The 14,168-nt window shown below is 33.0% G+C and overlaps 1 protein-coding gene across 2 annotated transcripts; it reads left to right on the forward strand.

The window, feature by feature from the left end:
* The first annotated feature begins 67 nt into the window (after positions 1–67).
* LOC106107659 lies at positions 68–13,849 on the forward strand. 2 transcript variants are annotated; one of them, XM_013288622.1, is made up of 14 exons: positions 68–318; positions 950–1,109; positions 1,889–3,315; positions 4,080–4,201; positions 5,292–5,425; positions 6,005–6,112; positions 6,607–6,724; positions 7,874–8,006; positions 8,769–8,928; positions 9,489–9,573; positions 10,223–10,336; positions 11,076–11,284; positions 11,943–13,262; positions 13,724–13,849. In XM_013288622.1, exons 1-14 carry the CDS (start codon positions 140–142, stop codon positions 13,772–13,774), a joined length of 4,320 nt encoding a protein of 1,439 aa, XP_013144076.1. In that variant the 5' UTR covers positions 68–139; the 3' UTR covers positions 13,775–13,849. The 2 variants fall into 2 exon arrangements, with proteins under 2 accessions (XP_013144076.1, XP_013144077.1); XM_013288623.1 differs by having other exon boundaries at positions 10,226–10,336.
* Positions 13,850–14,168: the final 319 nt, after the last annotated feature.

Genomic DNA, 14,168 nt, shown 5'->3' on the forward strand with positions numbered 1-14,168 from the left:
TCAGTAATTGAAATAAATTACCAAATCCGAAAACTGCACATCCCTAGTTTGACATTTTTAACGGACAAAAAGTTTAAAACTTTACAAATCGAACTTCGAGAAAATTACTTTTTAATATTAGAATTAGATTAAAGGAACTATGTCAGGCGATAAATTCGACAAGGCTAATAGCTTAATTGCTAAACTAAAAGCTCATGGTACTGAGAGTGATTCGTGTAATTTAAAAGAAGTGTACGAGTCATACAAAAGTATTTTAACAGAATTGCCTGCTAAAGACAGAGGTTCTTTTTCGTTGAATGTCTTATGTATACTATGCAGGTATTTATTCATTAAAATAATACTTAAGTTTCATATGACTTATTTTTGATGAAACATAAAAGAGTTTCAACAAACCAATCTTGGATTTACGGAAACCATAGCTTCTATAAAAACAAAGTTTTTATATTTTTTATAATTTTCGTATCATCATCAACTTGCGCTTATCCCTTATAGAGGGTCGGCACAGTATGTGCTGCTCCATACATCTCTATCAGCCGTCATATCTGAATCCACTCCATTCTTAAACATATCCTCTTTCACATAATCCATCCATACTTTCTTCAGTCTTCCTCTTCCTTTGTAGCCATCCACATTCATTCTTAACACTTTCTGGTTTATGTCCCCATCGTCTCGTTGCATAACATGTCCTATTTTGAATCTTTGTATGAAATGAAATAACTCAAAAACTACTGGACCGCTTTCAAGATTTATTTCACCATTAAAGCTACATTATCAGTAACATAAGCTATATTTTTTATAATGGCTAGTTTTTAGTACAGTCTTAACAGATTTTTTCATTTACTAATGCTTTTAACTATACTAAATTTGCAAGCTTTAATGACAGGAATCGAGTCATATTTAGAAGTTACTTTTAAGACTATTGAGCTGTTACTATTTATATTTGTTATAGGAACATCGAGAAAGTACCAATATGGAGGGAGAAGATCTGCAAGACACAGTTGCTGGAATTATCAGTGTGTTGTGTGCGACAAACTCGGCCACTAGATAAGACAGACCAAGTGAAGATTTTAGCTTGTGTTTATCATATACACAGATACCTTGTGAGACAGGTAACTATTAACTAGCGGTCAAAATACTTGAATAGACTGTGTTCTTCTAAATTATGTTCTACTACCTTGCTCTCGAGACCCCAACTGCGCGGAATTAAAAGAAATCAAAAGTAAGTAGCCTATGGGACCTTACGGATTTTACATCTATGCCATATTTCACCAAGATGTAACAGTTTTGGCTACAAACTCCAACAATCATCCATACATCTAAACTTTCGCAATTATAGTAGTAGTAAGATTATCATCTCATCAGAGATTGACCGTCGGTGTCTCAGTGGTTTAAGTACTTGACTTGTAATATACAGGTCTTGGGTTCGAATCCCGCAGTGTACCAATTTTTGGATTTCTGTATGTATTGAAATAACTCAAAAACTACTGGGTCGATTTCAAAAATTCTTGCACCAATAAAAAGCTATGTTATGCATGGCCGGCTCTCCCCCAGCAATACCACGACCATATAGAAAATAGGCGAAAAGTGGAAGCAATTCCGCGTTTCGTCTGATGAGTGTGGTGCCGGCCTAATTATAGTCCCTTCTATCCTTTTCTAAGTATGGGAAGGGAAAGTGGATTTGACGGTGGAGTAGACGCATAGGAAGGGGAAATGTCCCCTTTATGTGCGGCTCCTCCGTCAATGAAGAGTAGGCAGCACATCTGCAATTGCGGATGTTTATGGGCAGCGGTCGCTTTCCATTTCGGTGGATTCAGGTGGCCGGTTCCTCGTTTGCCACATTATATTATAAAAAAAATAAAAATGTAACAAACATGTAAATTATTTTCAGGACACAATATTACAAGCAGCGTTATTGTTAAAACTGTCCTACATGCCTTTCGAAGTTACCGAAGAATTGCTCCAAAGAGACCATTACAAAGTATACTGGAGTATTCTAGCAGATAGAATATTTTATATAGAAAAATTGAAATCATCAAGAAATATCAATGATTTATTAAAAAAATTAAACGAAGATATTAAAATGTTAATAAAAATATACAATCCAGTACAGTTCTGTTCGAATATTTTAACGTTTGTTATAAAAAAATTACATTTTTTATACAGTGATGTGAAAACGGAAGAATTGATGGCGGTTTATAGAAATATTTTTGATTGCATTACAACCAAAGATAATATAAAGCTGTTTAAAAGTATTACAAATGAAGAAGCAATAGATATATATATAAAATTGAATGATTGTCTATATGTTATAATTGATAATGATTCGAAAGTTAATTTCAAAGGCTCCGATTTAGAGTTTCTTGTGAGAAAAATAATATCATTATTAATACATTGTTCAGATATATTTCATTGCTTGCAAATGATTTATTTGAACTGCTTCTGCTGTATTTTCAAGTATAAAAATGATTCAGATTATATAAATTCAGTATTAGAAGGTTTCCAAAATAATTGTGAGACAGCGGAAAAGTTGGGATATAAAAAAATTATGTATGCCACTTACCCTTATATATCACAATTATTACGACTTTTCATTGATTATTTTATTAATATTAATAACGAAATGGATTTTAGTAATACAATACAGAATTGTTTGAAAATTATTATATATTTAACCGAGAAATTATATATAACCCAACAAATATCTAAATGTGATAACTGCAGTGTTAAAACTGGATTACATGATGCATTACGTTTAACATTTTTAGCCAAAAATATAATAAATATATCTATAGAAAAAAATCTAGATATAAAAATGATATTTCAAAATTATTTTGATATAGTTTTAAAACAATATGCAATATTAAATCAATTGAAAAAATTGAACTGTTCAAATTACGAGAGATGTTTGAAGAAATTACAAGCCGATGTACATAATACTGCTATATATTTGAATAAAGCGAAATTCTATGAATATTCAATAAAAATGTTCAATATATATGTTAAAACTGAGTTATTTAATGTGAAAAGTGCTGAATTTACGAATATATCGAGAGCATTTTATAATAAAAGCATAAGTGAATTAGACTGTATGCTGTTTGATGAAGCTATCAAGGGAGCATATCTGAGTTTGGTATTCTCCGGAGATGGGTTACATGAAAAATATATGAGTCTAGTAATGGATATCAAAGCGAAAGCGTTGAAAAATGATGGTAATGAAGCTATACAAATTTTAACGGTTTTATCTGTTTGTAAAGATTTATCGGAGAAGAAAGATTATGTAAATCTGAAGCCTTTTTTCTCCAAGTTGAAGTTCAGGTGAGTTTTGATATTTTGAATCCATCCGCGTTGTCATAAGATAGAGTAGTTTGATTATCGCATATGTAGTATCGAATTAAATTTGTATGAAGGCAAAGCCGTACTTAATAGACAGGTATCGTAGTGACGAAACACGTAGCGAATTACGAACTATCGATATTCGGTTTAAATAATTATCGAACTTAACTAAAATTATTATTTACTTGTTAACTAATTTCTAGTATTGATTATAGTGTAGAGAATTTCACGATGATAATAAAAATAAGAAAACAGTGTTTTTTTTAATTCATAAGTTATAACTATGAATCTATCGGTTCCAAGTGCTATAAGAATGAAAATCGAAAAGATTTATGACTGATTTTACACAACCCATCCCTACTAAATTATTTAGACACACTATAGTTAAAAACCCAAAAGTAGCCTATGTTCTTCCAGATTACCGATTCGTTTAGCAGTTTAGGTTAACTCTAACAAACATCAAAACTTTGCCATTTATAATATTAGTAAGATTTCAAATGATTCAATTTGTTAATCTATACTAATATAATAGAGAGGAAAGATTTGTATTTTTGTATGTATTGAAATAACTCAAAAACTACTGGGACAATTTCAAAAATTCTTTCACTATTAAAAAGCTATGTTATCAGTGAGTAACATAGGCAATATTTTTACATATATATTTTAATTGCATGCGAGTGAAGTCGCGAGCAATATACTAATATAATTTTCTATTATTTATATTTAGATATATTATTTTTTTTCAGTGTTTTATTGAAACATGAATTTTCAATGTACGTCAAACTATGGCCGTCTATAGTACCCATAGCCGGTGTTTGGATGTCTTTGAATGAATTAACTAAAAATCTACATACATCGTGGTTGAAAGGTAAGGGTCCGTTCACACGGTAGCTTAATCTGTTCCCTTGTTCATACGAACACTATATAAATATATTTTATCTATACTGTAAATTATAAAGAGAAAATATTTTTGTTTTTGTATATATTGAAATAACTCAAAAACTACTGGGGCAATTCTTTTTCAACAATAGAAAGCTATGTTGTCGCTGAGTATTATATTTCACGTATACGAAGTCGCGAGCAACACCTAGTTCTTTACTATTATAAATTATTAAGTAATGTAAATCAAATGTTAAAATTACAACAGAGGCCTTTCCCTAACAATTATAATTACCAGCAATTTAACTTTGCGATTGGCTTGTAGTTTTTGTCCCTTTCCCATATGACCTTTTTCTACCAATCTATACACTCCCTAAATTAATTAGCGTGAAAATAAATAGACTACTAGCTTCCACCCGCGTCTCCTTCCGCGTGGAATTAAAAACAAACGAAATCAACTAGCCTATGTGTTCTTCCAGACTTCGCTCTATATCTATACCAAATTTCATCGAGATCCATTAAGTTTAGGCTACAAACTCTAACAAACATCCATCTAAACTTTCATATTTATAATATTACTAGCTGTTCCCATGCGACTTCATCCGCATAAAATTATAAAAATTTCAATTTATTGTTCACATTCGTCAAATTTTCAATTGCAAATGTCAAAATGGCATGACATGACAAAACTAGGTAATCTTGCTACCTTGATATTGGCAGCAACTTATGGTCTCTTTCCCACATTAGGGTTTTTATCCAAAATTTTTACCCCCTAAGTTCAATGGCGTGAAAATATATAGCCTAAAGCGTGACGTAAGTGCAGGCTTTTTATTAAAGAAAGAATTATTCAAAAATATGCTGTAATTGTTGACATCTTAGGCAACAAAGAAGTGTGTGTTTACGCTTTATTATAATAGTACAGATATAGCTTATAAGTGTAGGGAATTTTATTAAGAAAGTAATATTAAAAAATATGCTGTTATTTCTTATATTCTGCATAACATTGTGTTTACGTTTTATTATTTTAGAACAGATTAATTTAATGGTGTCTCTTAATTCGTATTTCCTATGTATTTCAGGTGAAAATGAAGAGGATTTATTATGTATTTTATACGAAATAATGATGGAAACTCCGAACGCAGTTCGAACAATACATTCTGATTATTATAAGAATATTGTCGCTGAAATGTTACAAAGAATTCAACAGAAACCGGTAAGTAACAATTGTTAAAACACAAAGCTACAAACTTACATGCAAAGATAAAACAAGATATATCCTTAATTGACTAATATAAAGCGGGAAACCTTTTATCTATGTATTGAAATAACTTAAAAACTGTTATTATTGTTACGAATATAAGGGATAGAGTTAAAACGTCAAATTTTCTGCCTTAATTTATTGACGACTCACAGTTATAGCGAATTACAACACTCCACGACACACAAAATACAGAATCACTGACACAGAGCACACAGAACACCATTTTTCGCTCAGGACTACTTTTTCCCAGTACACTTCCCCAGTACCCCGAATTTCGATCTTCTTGTCGTTATTCATTTGTCATTTTATTCCAGAACTTTCTCGATAGTCCGAATTACATAAATTTCAGAATGGAACATTCTGGAAGCCGTTTCGAATATTCGAGACATCTTTTCGAGAACGTCATTTTCGCTGCTCGCGGCGATCGAACATTCTGGAAACAGCTCGATTATTCATACTCATCAATAGATGACGTCGCGAAAGTATTATATTTTACCATTATTAGGCTTATGTTTTTTTTTTTGTTTATAGACAAAGAAAATAGAAGAAAGAATAATACAAGCTAATTTACTATTTTTAAAAAGTGAATACGATATTTCTGAAGCAACAGAGAAATATGGATGGAAACAAATTGATGCGGTAAGTTGAAAATACATGTTGAAAGTTTGGATGTATGGATGTTAGAGTAGCTTAGACTGCTGAACGGATCTCTATCATTGTCATAGATGTAGAGGATAATATGGAAAACATAAACTACTTACTTTTGTTTTTTTAATTACACGCGGACGACGTCGCGAGCGAAAGCAAGTCTATACTATTATAAAGAGGAAAGATTTGTATTTTTGTTCGCATTAGTATAACTTAAAAACTACTGGGATGATTTAAAATTTTTTCACCATTAAAAAGCTACGTTATCAGTGAGTAATATAGGTTATGTTTTTTAATTATTTTCATATGAAACAAGCTTGAAAACACATCCTATGTTACTCACAGAAAAATTACCTTTCTAGTCCCTAGTTTCTAGTTCTAGTTCTAGTCCCAGTAGTTTTTGAGTTATTCCAATACATACAAAAATAAAAATCTTTCGCCTTTATAATATTAGTATAGATAAAAATAGCTATTAATTTTTTCAGACTTCAAATCCTGAACAAATAAAAAATTTACGAACTCTGCCGCAAGAACAGCCTGCTTTGAAACACGCTGTAGAAGCAGTTGAACTATGGACGGAGATATTACCTAAATTAAATACAGGTAAGACTAGAAAATAACATAAAAGTTATTTATTTACTAGCTGTTGCCCGCGACTTCGTCCGCGTGGTATTAGAAAACATACGAACTATATAAATAACAAAAAACTACGTATCCCTCGGGAACCGGACATCTCGGGGATGAACCTCGTATACTCCCATGTATACTCCAGACTTTATTATATATCTGTGCCAAATTTCAATAAGATATGTTGAACTTGCAGAATGATCGAGTAAACATTAAAAAACTAAATTAATGAATCCCACGGGAACCGTAACTATTCCCGGGATAAAAAGTAGCCTATGTGTTCTTCCAGACTATGCTCTAAACCTGTGTCAAATTTCATGGAGATCTGTTCAGCTGTTTAGGCTATAAACGCTAACATCCATCCATCCATCGTAACTTTCGCATTTATAATATTTATATGATTAAGTAGAACAATTATTTTTAAACATTACAGAGTTTCACATTTTATTGTAACTGGAATGTAAACATTTATCATTTTCACGTTTTTGAGGTGTTTTTAGCTTGTATGTATGTTCAAAATATAGCCTATGTTACTTAGAGATAATGTAGCTTTTAAATGGTCAAAAAAAATTGAAATTGTCCCAGTAGTTTTTGAGTTATTTCAATACATACAAGAATACAAATCTTTCCTTTTTAAGTATAGAAGAGGTGTAATTTTTTTAAGTTCCGCGCGGACAAGTCCGGGTTAAAAGCTACGTCTGTGGTTATCAAGATCTGTTAATCCGTTTTTGAGATACGTAGAAACAAACATACATACGAACTTACGCATTTATACTAGTAATATGTACAGTAAACCTCCTATAACGCGGTTGTTGGTTCAGCATTATAATACATTTTTCAAAAAGCCAGCCGTAAATCGCCTTATAGGGGGTCTTTTTTTAACTGTTGTCGATATTCGCGTTATAGAGGGTGATTACCGTGTTATAAGAATTCGCCATATAGGGAACTCATTTTATAAATCGTTATAGAGGATAATATCCGTTATAAGAATATATATAATATGTTATAAGAATTCGTCTTATAGCGGGTTCTTTACAAATTGTTATTAATTATCGCGTTATATGGAATTCCGCGTTATGAAAACTCGCGTTATAGGAGTTTACTGTATGTTAATTTATCTTCCAGCTAATCCGACTCTTCAGCATTCGTTAAGGATAGCTGAAGTGTTTGTTCAGCAGCTGCTGTACACGCAACGTGTACAGCAGGGCTTACAGCTGGCCCACGTCTGCTGCGAGCTGGCCCGGCGCCTCGGGGACAAGTGAGTGGCCACAACACTGACTGACTACACTTAGATCTCACTTAACCCTTGCTTGATGATTTATGCATCGGTATTATCTTCCTTACACAAACTATTTGGGAAAAACATTTTCTTACTATGTTTATTTCCTTAATCTATGTTTAATTTGTTATTCAAAAAGAAAAAAATCATGAATTTAAGGGTTAAGTCAAACTAAATTATTTTTGCATGTTTTTTGACGCTTATACCTATGTTTTATGTTAGTTTAGTTAAAAATTAATCATTCTTATTCTAGGTTGCAGAAGTTTCCATTTATTTTATCGTTAACTATTGCTCGCGACTTCGCCCGTTATAAATTTAAAATAATATAGCCTACGTTACTCAGTGATATTGTAGCTTTTTAATGGTTAAGGAATTTTTGAAAGACCAGTAGTTTTTGAGTTTTTGCAATACAAAAATCAAAAAATTAGAAAGTACAAATCTGTCCTCATTATAATCTATACTAATACTATAAAGTGGAGAGATTTGTATTTTTGTTTGTATTGAAATAACTCAAAAACTACTGGGGCGATTTTAAAAATTCTGTCACCGTTATAAAGCTACTTTATCACTGAGTAACGTAAGCTATTATATATTTTTTATTATTTTTTAACTTCACGCGGACGAAGTCGCAAGCAACAGATAGTATTAAGTATAGATAAGTTTTAAATTCTATCAAACATCAAAATACATTTCTTCCATAGGAAATAAAATTCCTCGACTATAATAACGTTTTCTTCTTAGGAAAGCCTACATCTGTAATGTAGGAGTTATTTTACAATATGTGAACAAGCCCTTAGACAGAGTTGAACAAATGGTGACAAACGCTATTAAATATTGGCAAGAATTGATATCATCCAAGCAACACCTGGAGGCGATGCTAGTGTTCGCATGTGATTTAGCTGTGAGTGTGTTTATAAGTGTTTTTGGTCTAAAAATTATTGTTTCTTGTGTTTATAATAGCTTTAGCCCGCGACTCCATACGCGTAGGATAAAAAAAAACTAAATAGTCTGTTGCCCAGACTATCTACATGTATGACAATCATCGAGATCCGTTCAGTTTAGGTTAACTCTAACAAAACAAGTTTCGTATTTACAATATTAGTAAAATAACCGGCTTAAATTTGTAGCCTAAACTGTTGAACGGATCTCGATTCTTGTCACTCATGTAGATAGTCTGGAACACATAGGATACTTTTAATTTTTTATAATTCGTCGCAGATGGAGTCGCGGGCGAAAGCTAATAGGATAAAAAGCGATTATCACTGTACTGAATCATATACATATTTAAAACTATTGTTTCACGTACTAAACTCCCTTGTGACACTTATGGCCGGTTTTTAAGGACTCAGTCGTTATATCCGATTATGTCGACAAATTCAAAGGGTTATTGTTCCACGTACTAAACTTGTGTCACTTATGGCCGGTTTTTAATCGGTTTCTTTAATTATAATATTCTTTTAGATGTATTACGATCGCTGTGGTTCTTGTACAAGTGATAAATTGCTGCAGTTCGTACAAGCTCGGATATTAGAAGAGGAAGTTAATTGTAAGTTTTATATGTAAAATAACATTATTTATTAACGAACAGACAAACCAAACAGATTGACACTTATGGCCGTTTTAGGCGCTCTCACTGGAGAGTCGGTTAAAACTATAGTCTTTATCTAAACTAATATTATAAAGAGGAAACATTTGTATTTTTGTATGTATTGATATAACTCAAAAACTACTGGGTCGATTTTAAAAATTCTTGCAGCATTAGAAAGGTAATTTATCAAAGAGTAAGATAGGCTATTTTTTAATTAGAAGTCGCAGGCAACAGCTAGTATAAAACTAGCTGTTGCTCGCGACTTCGCCCAAGTTAAATAAAAAAAAGTATTAAAAAGCATAGCCTATGATAACGTAACTCTTATGGTGCAAGAATTTTTGAAATCGTCCCAGTAGTTTTTGAGTTTCAATTTTCTCAAAAATACAAATCTTTCCTCTTTATATTAATATTAGCTTTCGCACGCGACCCCGTCCTCGAGGAATAGAAAAACGCAAGTAGCTTATGTGTTCTTTCAGACTATCCTGTACATCTATACCAAATTTCATCGAAATCCGTTCAGTAGTTTAGGCTACAAACTCTAACAAACATCCATCTTAACTTTCGCATTTATAATATTTCGTCTTATTCCCTTATAATTTGTGTACAGTAGACTTAGCTGTAGGAAGACTGCTGGAGGCTCACGCGCAGATTTCTGACACTCCTGACACACTGACGAGAGTGTCAGCTCCTCTCAGACATTATGTCACTGTCACTAATAATGGTAAGTAGCTTGTGTAGTTATAATTTTAACTTTCGTTTGAATAATAGAGCCTTGAAACTTCAAATTCCATTAAAATCACGTCCATAAGATTGTATAAGGTTCGTAAAGCTTCATTCGTTTGAAATTCCAGTTATTTTTAATTACTAATAAAAAAATCGAGTCTATGTCTTCTTATATCTATGACATCGAGATCCGTTCAACAGTTTAGTTTACTAAATCTAACAAATATCCATCCATATAAACTTACGTATTTATACTTGGGGGGTATCTAGCCTAGAGAATCGTGGTATTTGAAATATTTTTCTCCTCCTCCTCCTTCTAAAAAGACCAAAAGGAAAATTTTAAGAAATCTGCCCCCTCTATAAAATACCAAATTAAGAAAACCGCCCCCTTCTATAAAATACCAAATTAAGTAAGCTGCCCCCTTTATAATAGACCAAGTAAAGGAAACCTGTTCCCCCTCTTGAAAACCAAATAACGAGAGCTGCCACCCCCCCCTCTAGGTAAGACCAATATTAAGAAAGTTGCCCCCTTCTAGAAAAGACCAAATTTAACAAACCTGTCTCTTTTACCATCAACTGGTTCACATTACCATCTACCTCCCCACTTAGAGTTCGTAGTTTACCCTAAGTTGATGACTGGACGTCTTAAGTATACTTAACTTGCGCTGTGGGTTGGTTTGACTTGACTAACTATAGTCAATCTGCACTTTGTCCTGATAGAATTTCCTTTAAAACAGAAACAACTTGGGTATCACGTCGATACCGTTCTCTGTTACTCCGTACATATACGTGTGGGGGCGCGCTGTGCGCGGGGCGCGGCGGCCGCGCGCTCGCGCTGTGGCGCCGTGCGCGCACTGCGCTGTGCGCCGCGCTGCGCCCCGCTAGTGCTATCATCACTGCGGATATATATACCGTTTATATAGATACTAATGCTGTCGATGCAGAGGTAAGTGACACACTTCATAAGTCGGTATAAAGCCGACTGATTGTTTACTTTTTAGAAAATTGCCAATGAAAAAGCTGACTGACTGGTTGTTTGCGTTAGTTGAAAATGCCGACTGACAGATTGTTTACTTTTTAGAAATTTTCCAATGAAAATGCTGACTTATTGTTTACTATTTAGAAAATTGTCAATAAAAATGTCGATTGACAGATTGTTTAATTTTTAGAAATTCGTCAATGAAAAAGCTGACTGACTGGCTGTTTACGTTGGTTGAAAATGCCGACTGACTGACTGTTTACTTTATAGAAGTTTTCCAATGAAAATGCTGACTTATTGTTTACTTTTTAGAAATTCTTCAATTAATCCGACCGACTGACTGGTTACGTTTTAGAAATATGTCAATGAAAATGCCGACTGACAGATTGTTTACTTATTAGAAATTCATAGTTCATTCGACTGACTGATTATTTACTGTTTACAAACTTGACAATGAAAATGCCGACTGACTGATTGTTCACTTTTAGAAATTCGTCAATAAAAATGCCGACTGACTGGTCGTTTATATTTTAAGAAATCTGTCAATGACAGTACCAACTGACTAATGTATTACTTTTTAGAAAACCTATTTGCTCTTCTAACACTATTTGTCAACTCTACACAGGTAAATATAGATCGCATCAAACACATCCTAGGTCTGCAACCGACGAACGAAATACAACCTCATACAATACATAAAGAAGAACAACATACACCAAAACACACACAAATAGAAACAATGCTAAAAAGTACTACGTTTAGAAGATTACAGACCAGTCCAAGTTCTCCCTTAGTGACGTCATCATTCACAATGCCAGAATTCCTTAAACATAATAAAATCTGTCAATGCTACGCCTGCCAAGTTCCTTACAGCTTCTTAATAGCAACCAGAACTTGTCTTCTAGAAGCTTCTATGTACTACAGAAGTAACGACTTTCATATAGCAAGGAATTACTTCGATGGTGCAACAGAAGCTTTGAAATTAGCTAAGGAGAAACTTTTAAATAGCGTAGAATTGAAGTGTGAAAAATATATAAGCGAAATAATTAAAAATTATTGGAATAAAGAAGTTGGATTGATTGAAGCAGAAATATTGATAGAAGAGAGTTATATGGAATTGTCGCAGAACGATTTCACTAATATTAATAATAAACTAATAAGATTGGACGAAATTACGAAAGAAATCAAAATTGATCTGTATTTACAAACAGAAATTAATAATCTACTGATAGCAACATCTAGACTGAAAAATGCGATACAGAAGCAACAAGAAGATGCGTTAGAAATAGAGATGGAACATTTATCTCTAAATCCTAATACGGAATTAATAAAAACACCAGAATCAAAGAAAATACCATTAAAAGGGACAAATAAAATTGTCAAACAAAACGAATTGCCCTCATTGAATTATAAAATAAGTAAATTGAATTTAGACGGTGAAAATTATGATGAAAAAGAGCCAATAAAAGAAGTAAAAAAATCGAAATTTAAAATACCAGAGCCGGTGATAAGTAGACCAATTTTGGAGACCCTAACTCCAGGACCAAAGACCAGAATAAAAGCGGAGACCACAAATCAACTAGCAAAGACCAGAGTAAAAGTAGAGACCACTCCGGTTCCGAAGACCAAAGTTAAACCAGATATGACTCCTAGTCTAAAGTCAGATTTAGAGACCACAGCAACGTTTCCAAAGACCACGCAAAAGTTTGAGACCACAACTCCTTTGCCAACCAGGGTAAAGATCTTACTGACTCAAGCCAGTCAGGACCAGGGTACTCCAGTTTCAAAGACTGAGGAGTTTTTCACCCCATCTTCAACCCCTTCGGAACAATTTTTCACACCGATGTCTTCTGTTAAAACATATACGAGAAAGAGGACGGCTATTGTGAAAAATTTAGAAAATGTATTTTCAACGACTCAAGTTGATATTGAGAAAGAAAACAAAGTAAGTCTTTTATAGATTTTTTCCGTTTATTTTTCTCGATAATTTAAAATACCTCCGCGATGTATTCAATTAAAATTTAACTAATAATTGATATAATAGCTTTTGCCCGCGACTCCGTCTGCGGGGAATTGACAAAATCAAAAGTAAGTAGCCTATGTGTTCTTACAAATCCTCTACATCTATACCAAATTTCATCGAAATCCGTTCAGCAGTTTTGGTTACAAACTAACAAACATCCATCTAAACTTTCGCATTTATAATATTAGTGTGATTACGTCATAAGCTTTCGCACGCGAATCCGTCTCTCGTAATGAAAAAAAGCAAAATTAGGTATCCTATGTTCTTCCAAACTATCTACATATGGCAATTATCAAAATCCATTCAGCAGTTAAGGCTACAAACTCTAACATCCATCTAAACTTTCGCATTTATAATATTTAGTAATGATTTATGTTTTATAGACAGGTGTGCGAACAAGACGCGCTGTCAGCAGTCGACTGAACCCGCGCTGAACTAAATAATTACAATTTGACTGAACAAATATAAATTTTATTTATACATTATTTCATTTGAGACTTAGGGCCTGTCTCACCAAATTGTAAATTGCCTGATAACAATCGTGTAAAATGTGATGAAAATATCGGATTTTGTTATGACAGTGACGTTTTTCAACTATCTGAGCCTCTATCAGCCAGTAGTGGGACAGGCACTTAATTTTGTAAAAAATATACTTTTTGTCACTAAAATTACAAATAAACAACTATATTTAACTGTTTAAATCCAAACGAATCAAACTGTCATTTCTAAACTATTTATTTATATCTGTACTAGCTTTAGCTCTCGACTCTGTCCGCGTGAAATAAAAAAACAAAAGCAAATAGCCTATGTGTTCTTCTGGACTATGTT

Source organism: Papilio polytes, unplaced genomic scaffold (assembly GCF_000836215.1).
Source record: "Papilio polytes unplaced genomic scaffold, Ppol_1.0 DF821956.1, whole genome shotgun sequence".
NCBI lineage: Eukaryota > Metazoa > Arthropoda > Insecta > Lepidoptera > Papilionidae > Papilio > Papilio polytes.